Raw genomic sequence first — 16232 nt, 5'->3', positions numbered from 1 at the left:
AGAAGAATGCACAAATATATGGGTTTCTTTGATCAGAATAACATCCACAAGTACAGAAGTGTATGTAATTTAATGCACAAATAAATGCTGAGCCATTTGTACTGTATTCATTCGTCGAGAATGTCTGTTATGCAGTGTTGACACACATGCACAATGCTTGGGGTGTGTTTTAGCGAGGCTGACAGCAATGTGTTCAGAATGTTTAGTTTCGACCAAGAATTTTCATTTCTCAAGAGTAATGTGGTTCTAGATATATGTTTTATTCTTTTATTAATTTATAATAAAATTATAAAGCCCCATTTTCAGCTGCCATTACTCCAGTCTACTGAGAAAATAATGTGTCACATAAGCCTTAAGAAATAATTTCATATGTTATCTTTGTACTAATGTAACATTTGTTTTAGTTCGAATGGTTAAAATGATTGTGCTACTTAATGAAGTTTGGAAATATATAGTCTTACATAGTATTAAAGGAATAGTTGACCCAAAAATTAAAATTCTCATCATTTACTTTCCCTCATGCCATCCCAGATGTTTATAATGTTATTTCTTCTGCAGAACACAAACAAAGATTTTTAGAAAAATATTTCAGCTCTATAGGTGTCATGTTTATTCTGTTGGTTCCTGTTTTTCAGCATAAACATAATCCAAATGGCTCGAGTGGTTAAATTCATGTTTTCAGAAGCTATATGATAGGTGTGGATGAGAAACAGATTATTATTTAAGTAACTTTTTAGTATAAATCTCCACTTACACTTTCACAACAACTTTTGTTTTTGCGATTCACACTCTTTGTGGACATCACCACCTACTGGGCAGGGAGGAGAATTTATAGTAAAAAAAGGATTTCAATATTGATCTTTTTCTCACCCACACTTATCTTATCGCTTCTGAAGATATGAATTTATGGATTACTTTTATGCTGCCTTTATATGCTTTTTGAAAATCTTAATTTGTGTTCAGCAGAAGAAATTCATACACATCTTTGATGGAGTTAGAGTGAGTAAATGATAAGAGAATGGGTGAACTATCCATTTAAAGACACAAATTTGAATCAAAATTTTCTTTTCTTTATAAAATGCCATTCTTCTGCTAAAGATATAATACCAGATGTAACAACGTCACAGCTATTACTAAATTGTGGATTTTAACACAGCAGGAACAGTGTGTAGACCAGGTATCGGCAACCTTTTTGACATGGAGTGCCATTTTTATTTTCCTGGTCAATGGCTGTGCCGTTTACTCACCCGATTAACCGAAAGAGAAGTGCTGCCAGCTCGTGATGTGCGAATGGCTTGCACGCGCAGCGCGAAGTCTCATCACAATTTAATAGTGTTTAGCTTCCCATTCAGGTGAGGAAAACAGGCTGCATAGTAATCATGAGGAAGGATTACATCAAGATGTAGATTGGAACGCAGGTGCGGAATTTATATAAATAAAATCAACTCCTCTCTCGCCGTTGCTGGCTCTCCAGTAATTATCCCTCCATGTGCCATAGGTTGCCGATCCCTGGTATAGACCATTCAGCATTCAGGACAGAAAATATCAGTTTTATAAAAAAATGTAAAAATTAATTAAATCTAAACTTGTTTTTATTTAAACAGAGACTTGGCTTTAGCAGTTGGCTCTTTGTCCTTCAACCAGTGGTTCACTAAGATATGCAGCAAGGACTTCAAACTGGTATGTATGGATACTATATGTCCGTGTGAACTTTTTATTCAAACCAAACAATTAGGACAGGTCAACGCCATGGCATTCGGGTTACTGTAGTCTTGCCTAACATGAATCTAAATAATTGCAGAGTGACTCTTGTCCATATTTGACCTTTTAATACACTGTGATTATTTTGCCCACAAATGGAACAAATATGACCTTTAAAGTTTCCAGTATCTAATACCACAAAGCACCATCATGTTACCATAGACTATTAGTCATCTGTGATCTTTAATATTTGCTGTATTATGGACATATGATCCATATATTATAAATTGATATAGCTGCCTTTTAATGAGAGATCAGACAGATACCTTAAAGGTTGAGAGAAATACATAAGGTGTGTTTGTTTTGAATAGGATTGTTCCTATTTTTAGGATAAAGTTTAGGGACCCATTTTATATTGTGTGTCTTTAACTACTATGTACTTAAGCATTTGATACAGTGTACTTATATGTACATATTTACTTGCGTTTAAAGGGATCATGAAAAGCAACTTCTTATAATTTTATTAATTCATGATCATTTTTTCACCCTGTTTTTGGCCCTCGGTTTTTGACTCAGCGTCTCCTTGAAACTTCAATGTAAACGCCCACTGTTCTGATTGGTTAACATCGTGCAGTCCCTCAAATACAGACAAATTTGAAACTGAATTGGAAGAAAATGAACAAGCTCCACAACAATATAAAGCTAAATTTGAGGATTTACACATAACGCACATCCAGCACATTGCATCCAAATATATGAAACTGTTCACTCAAGCACAAATGTTAACACTCAGCACCATAAACTATTAGACAATCATGACATTTAAAATATTCATGAATTCATCTGTTTAGTTATGGTTTTGCAGTCTGGTCCAATAGTGTTTTTAACTTCCCATTACTTCAATAACCTTTGTAACACTTTAATCGTATTATGACTTGTTCACAAGCAATCCACGCTGACATGAGCTGAAAACGCACACACATAGTCCAAAGCATGATAAACATGACGCAAACACATAGAAGCACTGAGGCACACGTAAACACATAAAAATGGTCAAATGTGAATTTTATGAGAATTCTACAGAACATTATGTAGTAACACACTAAATACCTTTTAATGCCTGACCATAAGGCATGACAACACTACAAGATACACTCAAGGGCGACTTAAATTGTCTCAGTGTAACAGACTATACTCATTTAGATGGAGAGAAAATGTAAGGAAAGGTAGAACATTGAATTGTAGATGAAGCCACTTTCTTAGGATAAGGTAAAACCAGAGACTTTTTGCTTGTTCTTTATCTGAAACAGTATACATGAACTTCTGAATTTTAATAGTGATTAAGCTGCTCCTATACTTCTGCCACTCTCAACATATTATTTGTTTTATACTACACTTTTTCCACATGGAAATTCAGCTAAATCTTTCTGTGTTGTCCGTTTGCCTACACAACATTTGGAACTGTGTTCTTGGTGACCCTCTTTATTCTTAGACACCTGATGTGCAGGAGCAGGTCCTCTATATGATCAACAGGTGCTCTGCTCTGGAGGAGATCAGTCTGGAGGCCAGTGGACTCAAAATGTGAGTTTAATCAAGACTCTTGCACAGACATTACAGGAATGTCATTATGAAAGATGTTTGCACTTGGAAGGTTGTAACCTAACTGTAGTTATTCTATTATTCTATTTTATTTGGTTTTTCAATTATGTTATATTATATAGATTTGATTATTGCATTCAGTGATCTTCAAGACATTTCTTTTGAACTTCTTGGGGAATATTACATTGCTTAGATCATCATTTGCCCTTCGGTGTCCTCCTTTTACTTATTGTGTTACATTAATGACAAACTTACACAGTTTAATTTATGAGCACTACTTTAAAGTTTAGTTTTCCTGTAATGAATTAATTCTCTTGAAATCATGGTGCAGGGATTTTGCTTTTAAGATGGCTAGTGCTCTTCGGGACCATTCAGCCTCTGCTCTCCATATCATCAACCTGTCTGTCAACACAATAGAGGATAAAGGTGCTGACGCAGATATTCTCTCTGATCTGGGATCAGGTCTCCCTTTTGTGCACATTTATCAGTGTTATGCTGATGTTATGAAACTGTATTTAGTCACAGTCTCTCTTTTTGCCTGTGCTCAGGTGTGATTGCTCTCAGTCAGAGTTTGGGCAAATTGCCCCGTGGCCTTAGTCAGCTGTACCTCTCCAAGGTCTCCATGTCTCCGAAAGGTACACCATAGCTGTCTACTTTTTGACTTTAATTTTAACATAAAATGGCCTTTTGATCTGCCACAGTAGGTATTCCTCAATTTAGGTTTCTTTGATCATATGAACTGACTTTTTTAACATTTAGTTATATTATTATTTTGGTCCCACTTTATATTAAGTGTCTTTAACTAGTATGCACTAACATACAGTGAGGAAAATAAGTATTTGAACACCCTGCTATTTTGCAAGTTCTCCCACTTGGAAATCATGGAGGGTCTGAAATTGTCATCGTAGGTGCATGTCCACTGTGAGAGACATAATCTAAAAAAAAAAAAAATCCAGAAATCGCAATGTATAATTTTTTAACTATTTATTTGTATGATACAGCTGCAAATAAGTATTTGAACACCTGTCTATCAGCTAGAATTCTGACCCTCAAAGACCTTTTAGTCTGCCTTTAAAATGTCCACCTCCAGTCCATTTATTATCCTAAATTAGATGCACCTGTTTGAGGTCGTTAGCTGCATAAAGACACCTGTCCACCCCATACAATCAGTAAGAATCCAACTACTAACATGGCCAAGACCAAAGAGCTGTCCAAAGACACTAGAGACAAAATTGTACACCTCCACAAGGCTGGAAAGGGCTACTGGGAAATTGCCAAGCAGCTTGGTGAAAAAAGGTCCACTGTTGGAGCAATCATTAGAAAATGGAAGAAGCTAAACATGACTGTCAATCTCCCTCGGACTGGGGCCCCATGCAAGATCTCACCTCGTGGGGTCTCAATGATCCTAAGAAAGATGAGAAATCAGCCCAGAACTACACGGGAGGAGCTGGTCAATGACCTGAAAAGAGCTGGGACCACCGTTTCCAAGGTTACTGTTGGTAATACACTAAGACGTCATGGTTTGAAATCATGCATGGCACGGAAGGTTCCCCTGCTTAAACCAGCACATGTCAAGGCCCGTCTTAAGTTTGCCAATGACCATTTGGATGAGGTCTTCCAACATGACAATGACCCGAAGCACACAGCCAGGATAACCAAGGAGTGGCTCTGTAAGAAGCATATCAAGGTTCTGGCGTGGCCTAGCCAGTCTCCAGACCTAAACCCAATAGAGAATCTTTGGAGGGAGCTCAAACTCCGTGTTTCTCAGCGACAGCCCAGAAACCTGACTGATCTAGAGAAGATCTGTGTGGAGGAGTGGGCCAAAATCCCTCCTGCAGTGTGTGCAAACCTGGTGAAAAACTACAGGAAACGTTTGACCTCTGTAATTGCAAACAAAGGCTACTGTACCAAATATTAACATTGATTTTCTCAGGTGTTCAAATACTTATTTGCAGCTGTATCATACAAATAAATAGTTAAAAAATTATACATTGCGATTTCTGGATTTTTTTTTTTTTTTTAGATTATGTCTCTCACAGTGGACATGCACCTACGATGACAATTTCAGACCCCTCCATGATTTCTAAGTGGGAGAACTTGTAAAATAGCAGGGTGTTCAAATACTTATTTTCCTCACTGTACATACAATACAATATATTTATCGTGTAACTATATGTTGTTCTTCAAAATTCTCAAAGGATTCACATTTGCTGCTACTGAGGTTGAGGTATGGGTAGGTTTATGTGTATGGTTAGGGTTTAGATTAGGGTTTAGGTTAAGGATTGGGGTAGGGTTATGTTTAGAATTAGGTGTAAGGTTAACAGTGTAACTACAGATGTAACTAAATGCAGGTACTTTAAATGCATGTACAATGCAACAATACGTATGTACATAATAAGTACATTGTATAAAATGCTTAAGTACATAGTAGATAAAAACACCTAATATAAAGTGGGTCCAAACGATAAGTAGTTTTAGAAAGAATAAGCAGTCACACTTTATATTAGGTGGCCTTAACTACTATGTACTAACATTAACTACATACAAGACTACGTATTTACTGTGTAAAGACATGTTGTTCTGCAAAATGCCCACATTTGCTGCTACTGAGGTTGAGGTACAGGTAGGTTTAGGAGCAAGGGTATGGTTAAGGTTAGGATTAGAGGTTTGGGGTAAAGTTAACAGTATAACTACAAATGTAATTAAATGCAAGTACTTTAAATGTAATTATATTGCAACAACATGTATGTACATAATAAGTACATTGTATCAAATAGTTAATTACATAGTTGTTAAGGCCACCAAATATAAAGTGGGTCTCAATAAGCATTTATATTTCACCTGGGTTTTTTTTTTACTCACATTTGCATTCTAGTGTTAAGAATACCTACATGCCAAAGTTTGATACTATGGGGTGAAGTATGAACAAATGTAATTGTGATTCTTGCCTTAACAATTCAACCCATCACTCATCTTCATCTTTCATATTTCCTGTTGCTCCAGGCCTGGGGTGTCTGGTTCAGGTTCTTTATCAGAGTACATTTCTGTGCAGCACCCTATCCCACCTAGACCTGAGTGGAAACATCGGCTGCCTGGCCACAGAAGAGGCTGTGGTAAGTTTGAGGGGTGTTGGGGTGGATTGAAGTGATTGATAAAGTACATCCTGATAATATTAGTGTATTATCTATATAAGCAATATAAGTGCTTGATGTATGGATCATTTGATGCTTGTCTCTCTCTTTTAGAGCCTTTTTAAGTTCCTGGCTTCTCCCAATGCAGTTTCTCACCTTGACCTCAGCTCCACTGACTGCCCGTTAGACACAGTGAGTCGCGCCAGAAGATGCCATTTTTTGACTTATACAGAATTGCTTAATTTTGGTGTATTGCTCAATTTCTAGCATAAAATGAATCAGTAGGTCAAGTGGAAGTTGTGGACATATATAATATTTGATCAGTGTTTTTGAAAAATATCAAATACAATATAAAATTTAATATCAATATGAATCATATACTCTAATTCAGAGAATGTTAAAGTAAGTTTGTGAAATTCATCAATGGCCCTTACCACAAAGCAGCTGTGCGTAATCCAATGATCAGAATGTACTTTGGATCCAACATACTGAGACTCTAGAGCACCTTTGACATGTCTATTTCTCTCTAGCTGTTTGTGTCTCTTTCTGTCGGCTGCTGCACTACTCTGAGCTACCTCAACCTCTCCAGGAACACATTTTCCCACAGGTGAGTCAACAAAGAGATGTTACTCTGAATTATAATTATACACATCTACGTACAGAAGGCATGTACATACTGATCTGTGTGGTTGTTTTAGGAAAGCACAAAAGGTCACCTGCAGTGTGTTGGATTTCTTTAACAAGAGCACTGCGTTGAAATATGTGGGACTGGCTGGAACTAAATTACCTCCAGAGGCTCTCAGGTATGGGTTTTATGTACATACTAGCATTTAAATGCTATCTTCATGAATACATTTGCAGAATAAAAGTACTAATATTTAATATTTCAATACTGGGACGCTTCACTACTTGTATTACTCCGCTTGTCTATGTTTCCAAAAAGTGGTGGAGATTTTGATTCATTGTTCATTTTGATTTCTTACACTGATTCCTTTAGTGACAGTTTCTGAAGATTACATATTTACGCCAGCAGGTGGTGACAAATAAACATATTTTATGTTATGAGTGAGTCATTGACCCCATTTACACCTGGTATTAATGCTGCCTTCATGTGCTGTCAAAATTATTGTAAATATGAGTTTCCCACTTGTAAGTTGCACATGAATGACTCCTCAAGTCGTAGACTGGGAAACTCCAGTTTCCAAGATGGGAGGAGTCACAAACTTTCAACATGGCAGAGGAGAGTACAGTTTCTGTTGTGAATGACAGGTTTAATTCAACAGTTAAAACAGTTAATTGTTAACACTTACCTTTTTGGTCATATTTATTTATGTATATCAGCAGCCATTTTATGCATGTTGTAAATTTTTAAACCATGGAAATTGCTTGTATTTGACCAAAATTCTATTATCTTCAGCAAGCTTTGTAACATTTTTATGGTGTCAAAATAGAAGTTCCTCAAAGAAAAATATATGAATGAACGTTTTTTCCGGCAACAAATCACTTGAACATGACATACTCGTAATTACCACTTCAGAAGTAAGTGGTAATAATAATTCTGATAGCGCCGGCACATCCTGCTGGATTTTTTCGTCATTACAGCGTCAATTCTCCGTCATTTTGGGGCATACAGATAAGTCTAAGACATCATTAGAGACTATAAAGGGTCTTCTTTTATTTGTGTACACTCACAATAACAACAAAACCATGTGCTTTTGTAAAATAAAGAAAATAAAAAGGGTTAGCTGTCAGCAGTCTCTGGGTTTGCGAGCATATATCTGAAACACGTCAAAAAAATTTACTGAAACTCTGCGAATAATTATCACACAAACATGAAACATATATCTAAAGAAAGCTTAAAATGTCTACTTTTAAATAAACCAATTCAAATTTAAAAGAAATATTCTCCTACAATTGGTGTCTTTAAAAGGGGTCTTTTGTCTCCTCAGGTATGAATTACAATCAATATTCATGATAGTTCACGCCTCCTCGCATATGACATTTCTAACACTAAAAGTGTCTTACAAAAGTTAAATTACTATATTGTTTTGTATGAATGAGTGATCAGGATAGTTTTCACATCATTTTGTAGCAAAAACTCTAGGCTACAAGATCTTCTCAAAAGTATTGTGGACAAATGTTTAGTATGTGTTATATGGCTTTATTTCAATGACTTAAAAATTTTATTTTTTCAAAAACTTTGCATAAACGTTATTTTTTCCAAAATACAAATATGTACACATGTTGCTCACATATTATTGTAGCCCAGTTTTTGCTGAATACAGTGTTATCAGACTTTAGCCATTAATGTGTTTTTAAGTAACTGAAAAAAGCACAAATGTCATGGCATGTCAAAACTTCTTCAGGGCCCAAAACACCCTCAGACCCCAGAGGGTTAAAGGCAGTTTAAAAGTATCCATAATACTCTAGTGGTGTAATCCATGTCTTCTGTAACTCATTTTTCACTGTACATCTTGACATTGCAGTCTCTAGACACTATCATGATTTCAGGCTTGATTGCATTTCCTAGTGCTTGACATGCGTAGTGCACTAGATGGCACTAGGAAGTGTAATTGAGCTTGAAATCATGATTGCCAAGGACACTGCTAATATCAAGACTTATTGTGAAATAGGAGTTATATTTTACTCTGTTTTCACCCAAAACTGATTAATCTGCTTTTTCAAATTTTCTGATAGGACGATTATTTACTTTTAAAATGGCTCGTAACCGGCGAAGTTTAAACTCTTATTTTAGTGCAGCAGTTGATTGACAGGTGAGGGGTGGTACTTCACTGCTGTCCAAGACAAGACCAGGACAGATAGGGTTTACACTTCAAATGTTATGTGATCAAATTTGTTTTGGACCACATTCGTTTGTGGTTTTTGAAATCCAATCACAAAACGGGATCACCTGAAACGCATCTTAATACAGGTATAAACGGGTCATTGATTCAACTGATTCGATAAAAAACATCACTGTTGTTCATCACAGAAGCAATTGAAGTAAAAAAGAAAGATTAGTTTACTGAAAAGATTCATTCAAAACACTGACTTGTTTACGAACGAAACACCACTACACCAAGAGTATGGGGCCACTCGCACCGATCATGCCCTTCTGCAATCTTTTCCCATTTTTTCTATGTAAACATATGCTAGACGGACGTCTTTGACCTGATTAGCGGTTCTCGCGCAGGAGCGCGCCTTGTTTAGACAACATATTAAGTTGAGGTGTTGTATAAAAGCAATCTCATACTGCAGTCATACTGTTGACAGAATGGTGAACTTTGACAGAAATCTTAACAACTGTTGGGTCCTTATTTCTATGAGCAAAGTAACTAACATGAATGCTTCTTTGGTCATCATTAATGGATGATATGAATGTTGTTTAGATTGTTGCTACAGGGCCTGGCAACCAACACTCATCTGTCTGACCTAGAGCTCGATATCAGCTGCTGTGAGGTACACACACACACACACACACACACACACACACACACACACACACACACACACACACTGAGGTATGGCATTGAATAAATGTGTTTCATTGTGATTTTGTGTAGCTGAGGTCAGCCGGAGCTCAGGTGATTCAGGAACACATCTTTGAGGCCAAGGCCATCTGCAGTCTGGATCTGTCTGACAACGGTACAGTCTCATATTTTATCTCTTCTCGCTGCCGTCCTCCATCAATTTCTGAGCTCCCTTCATACCTGCCTCTTTCTTACTGTAAGATATGTTATATTGCTTTCACTGTCACAGAGAACTTGCTCTCTCTCTCTCTCTCTCTCTCTCTCTCTCTCTCTCTACCATATATCAGCAGTAGTAGAGGGGTTACAGGGTCTTCCCTCACATCAGGTTATAAATCATTTTTGACTGATACAGTACATTGAGGCAAAGAGAGAGATGGAGGCATGAATTAATCTGACTCTGTGTGTGTGTTCTTGTCTCTTGGAAAACCTCTTTTCATGAGATAAGAAAGCGGTAAAAGGGGACGTTGTGTGCTGTTATTCCTAAACACCTCAAGAATTAATGCTAAAGACCCTTTCATACCAAAAGTGATGAAAAAAACTATACAAATTGGAGACAAAATATTTAATATGTTGAAAAGTTTGTCAAACACTGTGCTGTTCCTTTCTGTGTGTGGTTGGTGTGGATTGGGCGGAATACTTGAATAAAGTATTCTGGGCCGAATACTAAATACTCTCTTAAATGTATTCAGGAATGTATTCTGATACAACACATAAAAAACTGATGTATTGAGAACACAAGAATACTTTTAGAATACATACCGTATTTATAAAGGCACAATGGTAAAAAAGTGACAATGGTCTGCACTTATATAGCATCTTTTAACATTAGCGGTTCTACAAAACGCTTTACACTGTGACTCATTCACCCATTCACACACACATTCACACACCAATGACAGCAGAGCTGCCATGCAAGGCACTAGCCTGTCATTGGGAGCAAATTGGGGTTCAGTGTCCTGCCTAAGGTACCCCGACCCTGCTTGGTAGGATTGGTCCGCCCACTTCGGCATGTGGAATCATGTGGGCCAGGAATCGAACCGCTAACCCTGCGATTAGTGGACAACATGCTCTACCACCTGAGCCACAGCCGCCCACAATTGGTCCGCCCACAATCAGTTGAGTTGGACGCTGATGTTTTTCTTTTTGGAAGGCAGAAGGCAAACAGAAGGTAGTTTGTGGTCAACTACAATATCTTGTCCAACAAGAAAAATGCTGCCTGTACCTTCAAGACTGAAAAGCTTAAGTCTTAGCTACCAAGCAGGGTTGCTTGTGAATGTTCAGAATGGTATTTATTAGATTTGAATCTTCTTCTTAACCCATTTTTTTATCGGACTAACAAAGATTAATACATTTTGACACAAAATCCAAATTAACCATATTTTCAGATGATAACTGGATGCCACTTGCAGAAATTAAACATGCAACATAGTAAGGTCCTGTGACAACAGTGTAGTTTACATTATGAATACTTTGAACTAGGCTTACATATTTAGGGCTATATATTCCTTTATATATTCATTTGTCTCTTTTAATTACACTTTTATTGTGTAGTGCTTTTGATTCTTTTACATTTCCTTTGTTTTAATTGTCAATTTTAGATTATTTTGTGAATTTGCTTTGTATAAGATGTAAAATAAATGTATTTACACAGCAATTACAATCGCAGGAAACAATGTATCATCCGCTCGAATGTAATATTTGTGTAAAAATGTGGCTGTGTTGATTCTGGTGCACAGTTGACTGTGCTGATTGGTGCGGTTGCCAGATATTCAATCCCCAAACTTTATGCATGACTAAGACGTTGTATTTTCATTATCTAACGTCTACCATCAAACATTTTGGCAACCACAGTCCATTTTTAAAGTATCACAACCCGTGATGCTATAATTTTAACCCGTGATTGTGTTTTCAAATTAGCACAGTTTGGCATATAAGCGCTACCCTGGTAACACTGCTCATGCGCTGCAGCTGCTCTGGGGGAGAGAGAGTGAAAGGACATATGTGCAAGCACGCATCTACGTTGTTCAGAAAAACAATCAGGTTTATCACTTGGTTGACAAAAATCTGCAGGCCTCTCACACCTGTCTGAACACATATACAAATACTATCACACATGAGAGAGAAGACAGTGTGAAATGAATGAGAGCGACATTTGTATGATCAAAGGTAACAACATGCATGATGGACTGCACTGTACATGTACACTGCCTTGTGGTCCCCAAAGGCATTTGACAACTACAATGTCTATTTAAAAGTGACTATAATGAAAGTAAATAATAATATATAAACAGCCTTAAGAAAATCTAGAAAACAGAAGGATGAAGACACATTTAATCAAATTTTGACTGTAAGGGATCGTGCACACAAAAATAAAAATGGTGTCATCGTTTACTCATCCTCATGTTGTTCCAAACCCATATGAAGGAATGTTTGACAGAATGTTAGTGACTGACAGCCTTAGTCAATAAGAAAGTCAAAGGGGTTTGGAAGGTCATAAGAGTAAGTAAACGATAACAGAATTTTTATTTGTGGGTGAACTTTATCTTTAAGTTATGAATCAATATAGATCACAATTAGCTATGTGAGTTACTCTCTCTGTCTCTTTCTTCTACACTGCCCGCAGGTTTTGAGAGCAATATGGTTACTTTAATTCTCTCCATTAGTCACAGTCACTCTATTCGACACCTCTCAATCGGACGCAACTTTGCCATGAAGTCTAGGTGAGATTAATTCTTTATGTCTTTAGGTTTTAATGCCTTTATATCCTATAATCTGAAGTGTGTAAAAAAAAGAAATCTATTAAAAAACGTTTTCCTTGGGGGCCTGGGTAGTTCAGTGGTAAAGACACTGACTACCACCCCTGGAATTCGCTAGTTAGAATCCCAGGGCGTACTGAGTGACTCCAGCCAGGTCTCCTAAGCAACCAAATTGGCCCGGTTGCTAGGGAGGGTAGAGTTACATGGGGTAACCTCGTCTTGATCGCTATAATGTGGTTCGCTCTCGATGGGTCGCATGGTGAATTGTGTATGGATGCTGCTGTGGATGGTGTGAAGTCTCCACACACGCTATATCTCCACGGTAATGCGCCCAACGAGCCACGTGATAAGATGCGCGGGTTGACGGTCTCAGACGCAGAGGCAGCTGAGATTTGTCCTCCGCCACCCGGATTGAGGCGAGTCATTACGCCATCACAAGGACTTGGAGCACATTGTGAATTGGGCATTCCAAATTGGGAGAAAAAGGGAAAAAAAATAAAAAACCTATTCAAGCTTAATAAGCAGAGACAACTATATGCAATCCAATCGACATAGCAATATTCTCATCCAATGATGTGAGATTGGGGCTGGACTATTGGTTTGTATGACCATTAGAAGATGGGGGGAATGTTTGGGAAACCTGTTTGAAAACAATCATTATTTTTACAATTCTGTTTGGTGTGCCGCAGAAATTACACACTTCAGTTTTAAAGAAATATCCTTCTTTTAATTGATCCATACAACTCACTCTCTTTACCTCATCCCCTCCATCCCTTATTCTTCTTCCTTATTTTTATGAGGCATTTTTGAACGCCTCCTCTCTCTCTCTTAGAGCTCTTACAGATGTGTTACATCGCCTTGTACAGCTAATTCAGGAGGAGGAGTGTGTGAGTACATAATTTGTAATACTCAAAAACTCTACACTACACACACACACACAATTATTCAATTAGGATCATGCCTTAATCACAGTCAGTCATAGACAGGCTCTCTCTATTGGTACCAGTATTACTTCAAAGTAGGCTTAGTTCCCCCATACACAAATGATCTGTATATCACAGCTCCCACCTACAGCCCTCAGCTCTCATATAACATAGAGTAGGAAGAACTGCTGTTTATGGCCTACTGAATAACAGTTAGCAGCAGCGTGTTTCTGCATGTGTCTGTAATAGTAGAACCAAAAAATAGAGGAAGTCCACAGAGACGCTCCCGCTACATCCCTCCAGCAAGCTTGGAGTTTTAATTACCTACAAACCCCCTCCGTGAAGGCACTCAATAATTACACAAGGAACTCTCACTTAAAGATTGGACTAATTAAAATAGGCTCAACTTGATGTAACTTCATCCACATTAAAAGAGGGTTTTTCTTTTACTCTCCAAAGTATCTGTGCTGGCCTTTTGCTACCAAACCTGTTATTTGGTAGAACATTTTTCTAAACCTCTTTAGATTTTGACCTTAATCTTAAATCTTAATCAGAAAATGTAATGAGAATTTTCATTTAATGACTCTAACGAAAGATCACTTGATTAATGAAATGGAACTCAATATATGTCAATATTTTATTTTATGTTTTATATAATTATTTAATTAAAGGTACTCACTGAGATTTTAAATGGATAGCTCACCCAAAAATTCTCTCATTATTTACTCACACTCATGCCTTCCCAGATCTGTGTGACATTCTTTGTTCTGCTGAACACAAACAAAGATTTATAGAATGTTTCAGCTCTTTAGGTCCATACAATGCAAGTGAATGGTGACCAAAACTTTCCAAATGTGAAAATGGAGATTTATAGTAATAAAGGACTTAACTATTGATCTGTTTCTCACCCATATCTATCATATCGCTTCTGAAGATATGGATTTAACTTCACTTGCATTGTATGGCCTACGGAGCTGAAATATTCATCTAAAAATATTTATTTGTGTTCAGTAGAAGAAAGAAAGTCATACACATCTGGGATGGTTTGAGGGTCAGTAAATGATGAGAGAATTTTTCATTTTTAAGTAATGCTAACCTCTTAATAAATATAGGTAATCTTCAGATGTTATTTGGAAATAATTAATGCAATGTTTTTAATCATTTTAATATGATTATGTAGGTGTTCTATTTTATTGTCTAGTTTTTATTTTAGACATTTTCTTTAAATAATCATATTTATTGTATTTAATTTGCAATTGGCATCTCACATCTATCACAATTTGAGGAAAACACTTGGTTTTGTATGTACCTAAGTATATGGCATGAAAAGTTGTGTCCGTAATGTCTTTTCATCTCTGCCTCAAGCCATTGGAATCTCTCTCTGTGTCCGACTCAAAATTGAAGACTGGCACCACCATCCTCATCAACAGTCTGGGCAGTAACGCCAGCCTTTCTAAGATTGATATCAGTGGCAACTGTATTGGTGACACAGGTGCTAAGATGTTAGGAAAGGCCCTCATGATCAACACCAAGCTAAAGTAATTTTTCCAAACATGGTGACTACGGTATAAATATATGCCCATGTTCCAAAAAGTAATGACTGTCACAAATTTCTTTAAAGTCAAGTAAGGTTTTGCCATATTTTCTGATACAGAACGCTGGTTTGGGACAGAAACAATGTGACTGCCAGTGGGTTTATTGATGTAGCCAATGCCATGGAAAAGTGAGTCCAACCTTTTAGAAGACATGTAAAGGTTTTGTACTTTGTTTTTGGAGAATTAAAATGTGCATTACTTATTTGCATCTGCATTTCTTTACACAGGAACATGACACTACAGACCATAGCGACTCCAATGAGTGATGTTTTACAAGCCTATCGAAACAACCCTGAGAAGACAGAGGAGGCTTTTCAGAGAGTAAGTTCTGGATGCTGATACTTTAGAAAACCTGCAGAACCAATGATGAGATATGTAACTGATATTATCTCCCCAAAAGTATTTGGAGACTCTTTAGTCACTCGTACAAAAATATCAAACCTAAAGGCATTTGCAAACAAAGGCTGCTAAAGCTTTTTTCTTTACTAATTTAGCATATACGTTTTAACCAGCTGCTCTCAAAGTAATTTTAAATAGATGTAAGAAGTCAGTTCCCATCAAGTTCACACAGGTGTCCTAGCAAGAGTAACCACAGGAGTAAATCATCACAGTTCTACTAAGTTTTGACAGCCAGAAAGTGTCCAAATACTTTAGTCTTTAAACAATTAATATTATTTTATAATTTGAAACATTACAACCTTCTTTTTTAAAGTTTTTTGCTGAAAGGGAAAGTTCACCCAAAAATAAAAATTCTCTCATCATTTTCTCACCCTCATGCCATCCCAGATGTTATGACTTTCTTTCTTCAGCAGAACATAAACAAAGATTTTTAGAAGAATATCTCAGCTTTCTTGGTCATTACAATGCAAGTGAATGGTGACCAGAGTTTTGAAGCTCCAAAAATCACAAAGGCAGCATAAAAGTAATCCATATGACTCCAGTGGTTAAATATATATCTTCAGAAGCTAAATAAAATATGTGGGTGAGAAACAAATCG

General features: G+C 37.0%; 1 protein-coding gene across 1 annotated transcript in view; it reads left to right on the top strand.

Moving 5' to 3' along the window:
• carmil2 (capping protein regulator and myosin 1 linker 2) overlaps window positions 1-16232 on the top strand; it is a 63953-nt gene that overhangs the window by 10590 nt on the left and 37131 nt on the right. The window contains exons 9-23 of the mRNA XM_052152795.1: window positions 1605-1680; window positions 3194-3282; window positions 3632-3726; window positions 3849-3935; window positions 6304-6413; window positions 6546-6623; window positions 6962-7038; window positions 7130-7234; window positions 9821-9890; window positions 9995-10076; window positions 12585-12681; window positions 13550-13604; window positions 15006-15178; window positions 15295-15363; window positions 15463-15556. Coding sequence (XP_052008755.1) covers window positions 1605-1680; window positions 3194-3282; window positions 3632-3726; window positions 3849-3935; window positions 6304-6413; window positions 6546-6623; window positions 6962-7038; window positions 7130-7234; window positions 9821-9890; window positions 9995-10076; window positions 12585-12681; window positions 13550-13604; window positions 15006-15178; window positions 15295-15363; window positions 15463-15556 — 1357 coding nt within the window. The remainder of the gene's footprint in view (window positions 1-1604; window positions 1681-3193; window positions 3283-3631; window positions 3727-3848; window positions 3936-6303; window positions 6414-6545; window positions 6624-6961; window positions 7039-7129; window positions 7235-9820; window positions 9891-9994; window positions 10077-12584; window positions 12682-13549; window positions 13605-15005; window positions 15179-15294; window positions 15364-15462; window positions 15557-16232) is intronic.

Source organism: Xyrauchen texanus, chromosome 21, assembly GCF_025860055.1.
Source record: "Xyrauchen texanus isolate HMW12.3.18 chromosome 21, RBS_HiC_50CHRs, whole genome shotgun sequence".
Taxonomy (NCBI): Eukaryota; Metazoa; Chordata; class Actinopteri; order Cypriniformes; family Catostomidae; genus Xyrauchen; species Xyrauchen texanus.
This window is presented reverse-complemented; position numbering and strand designations above follow the sequence as displayed.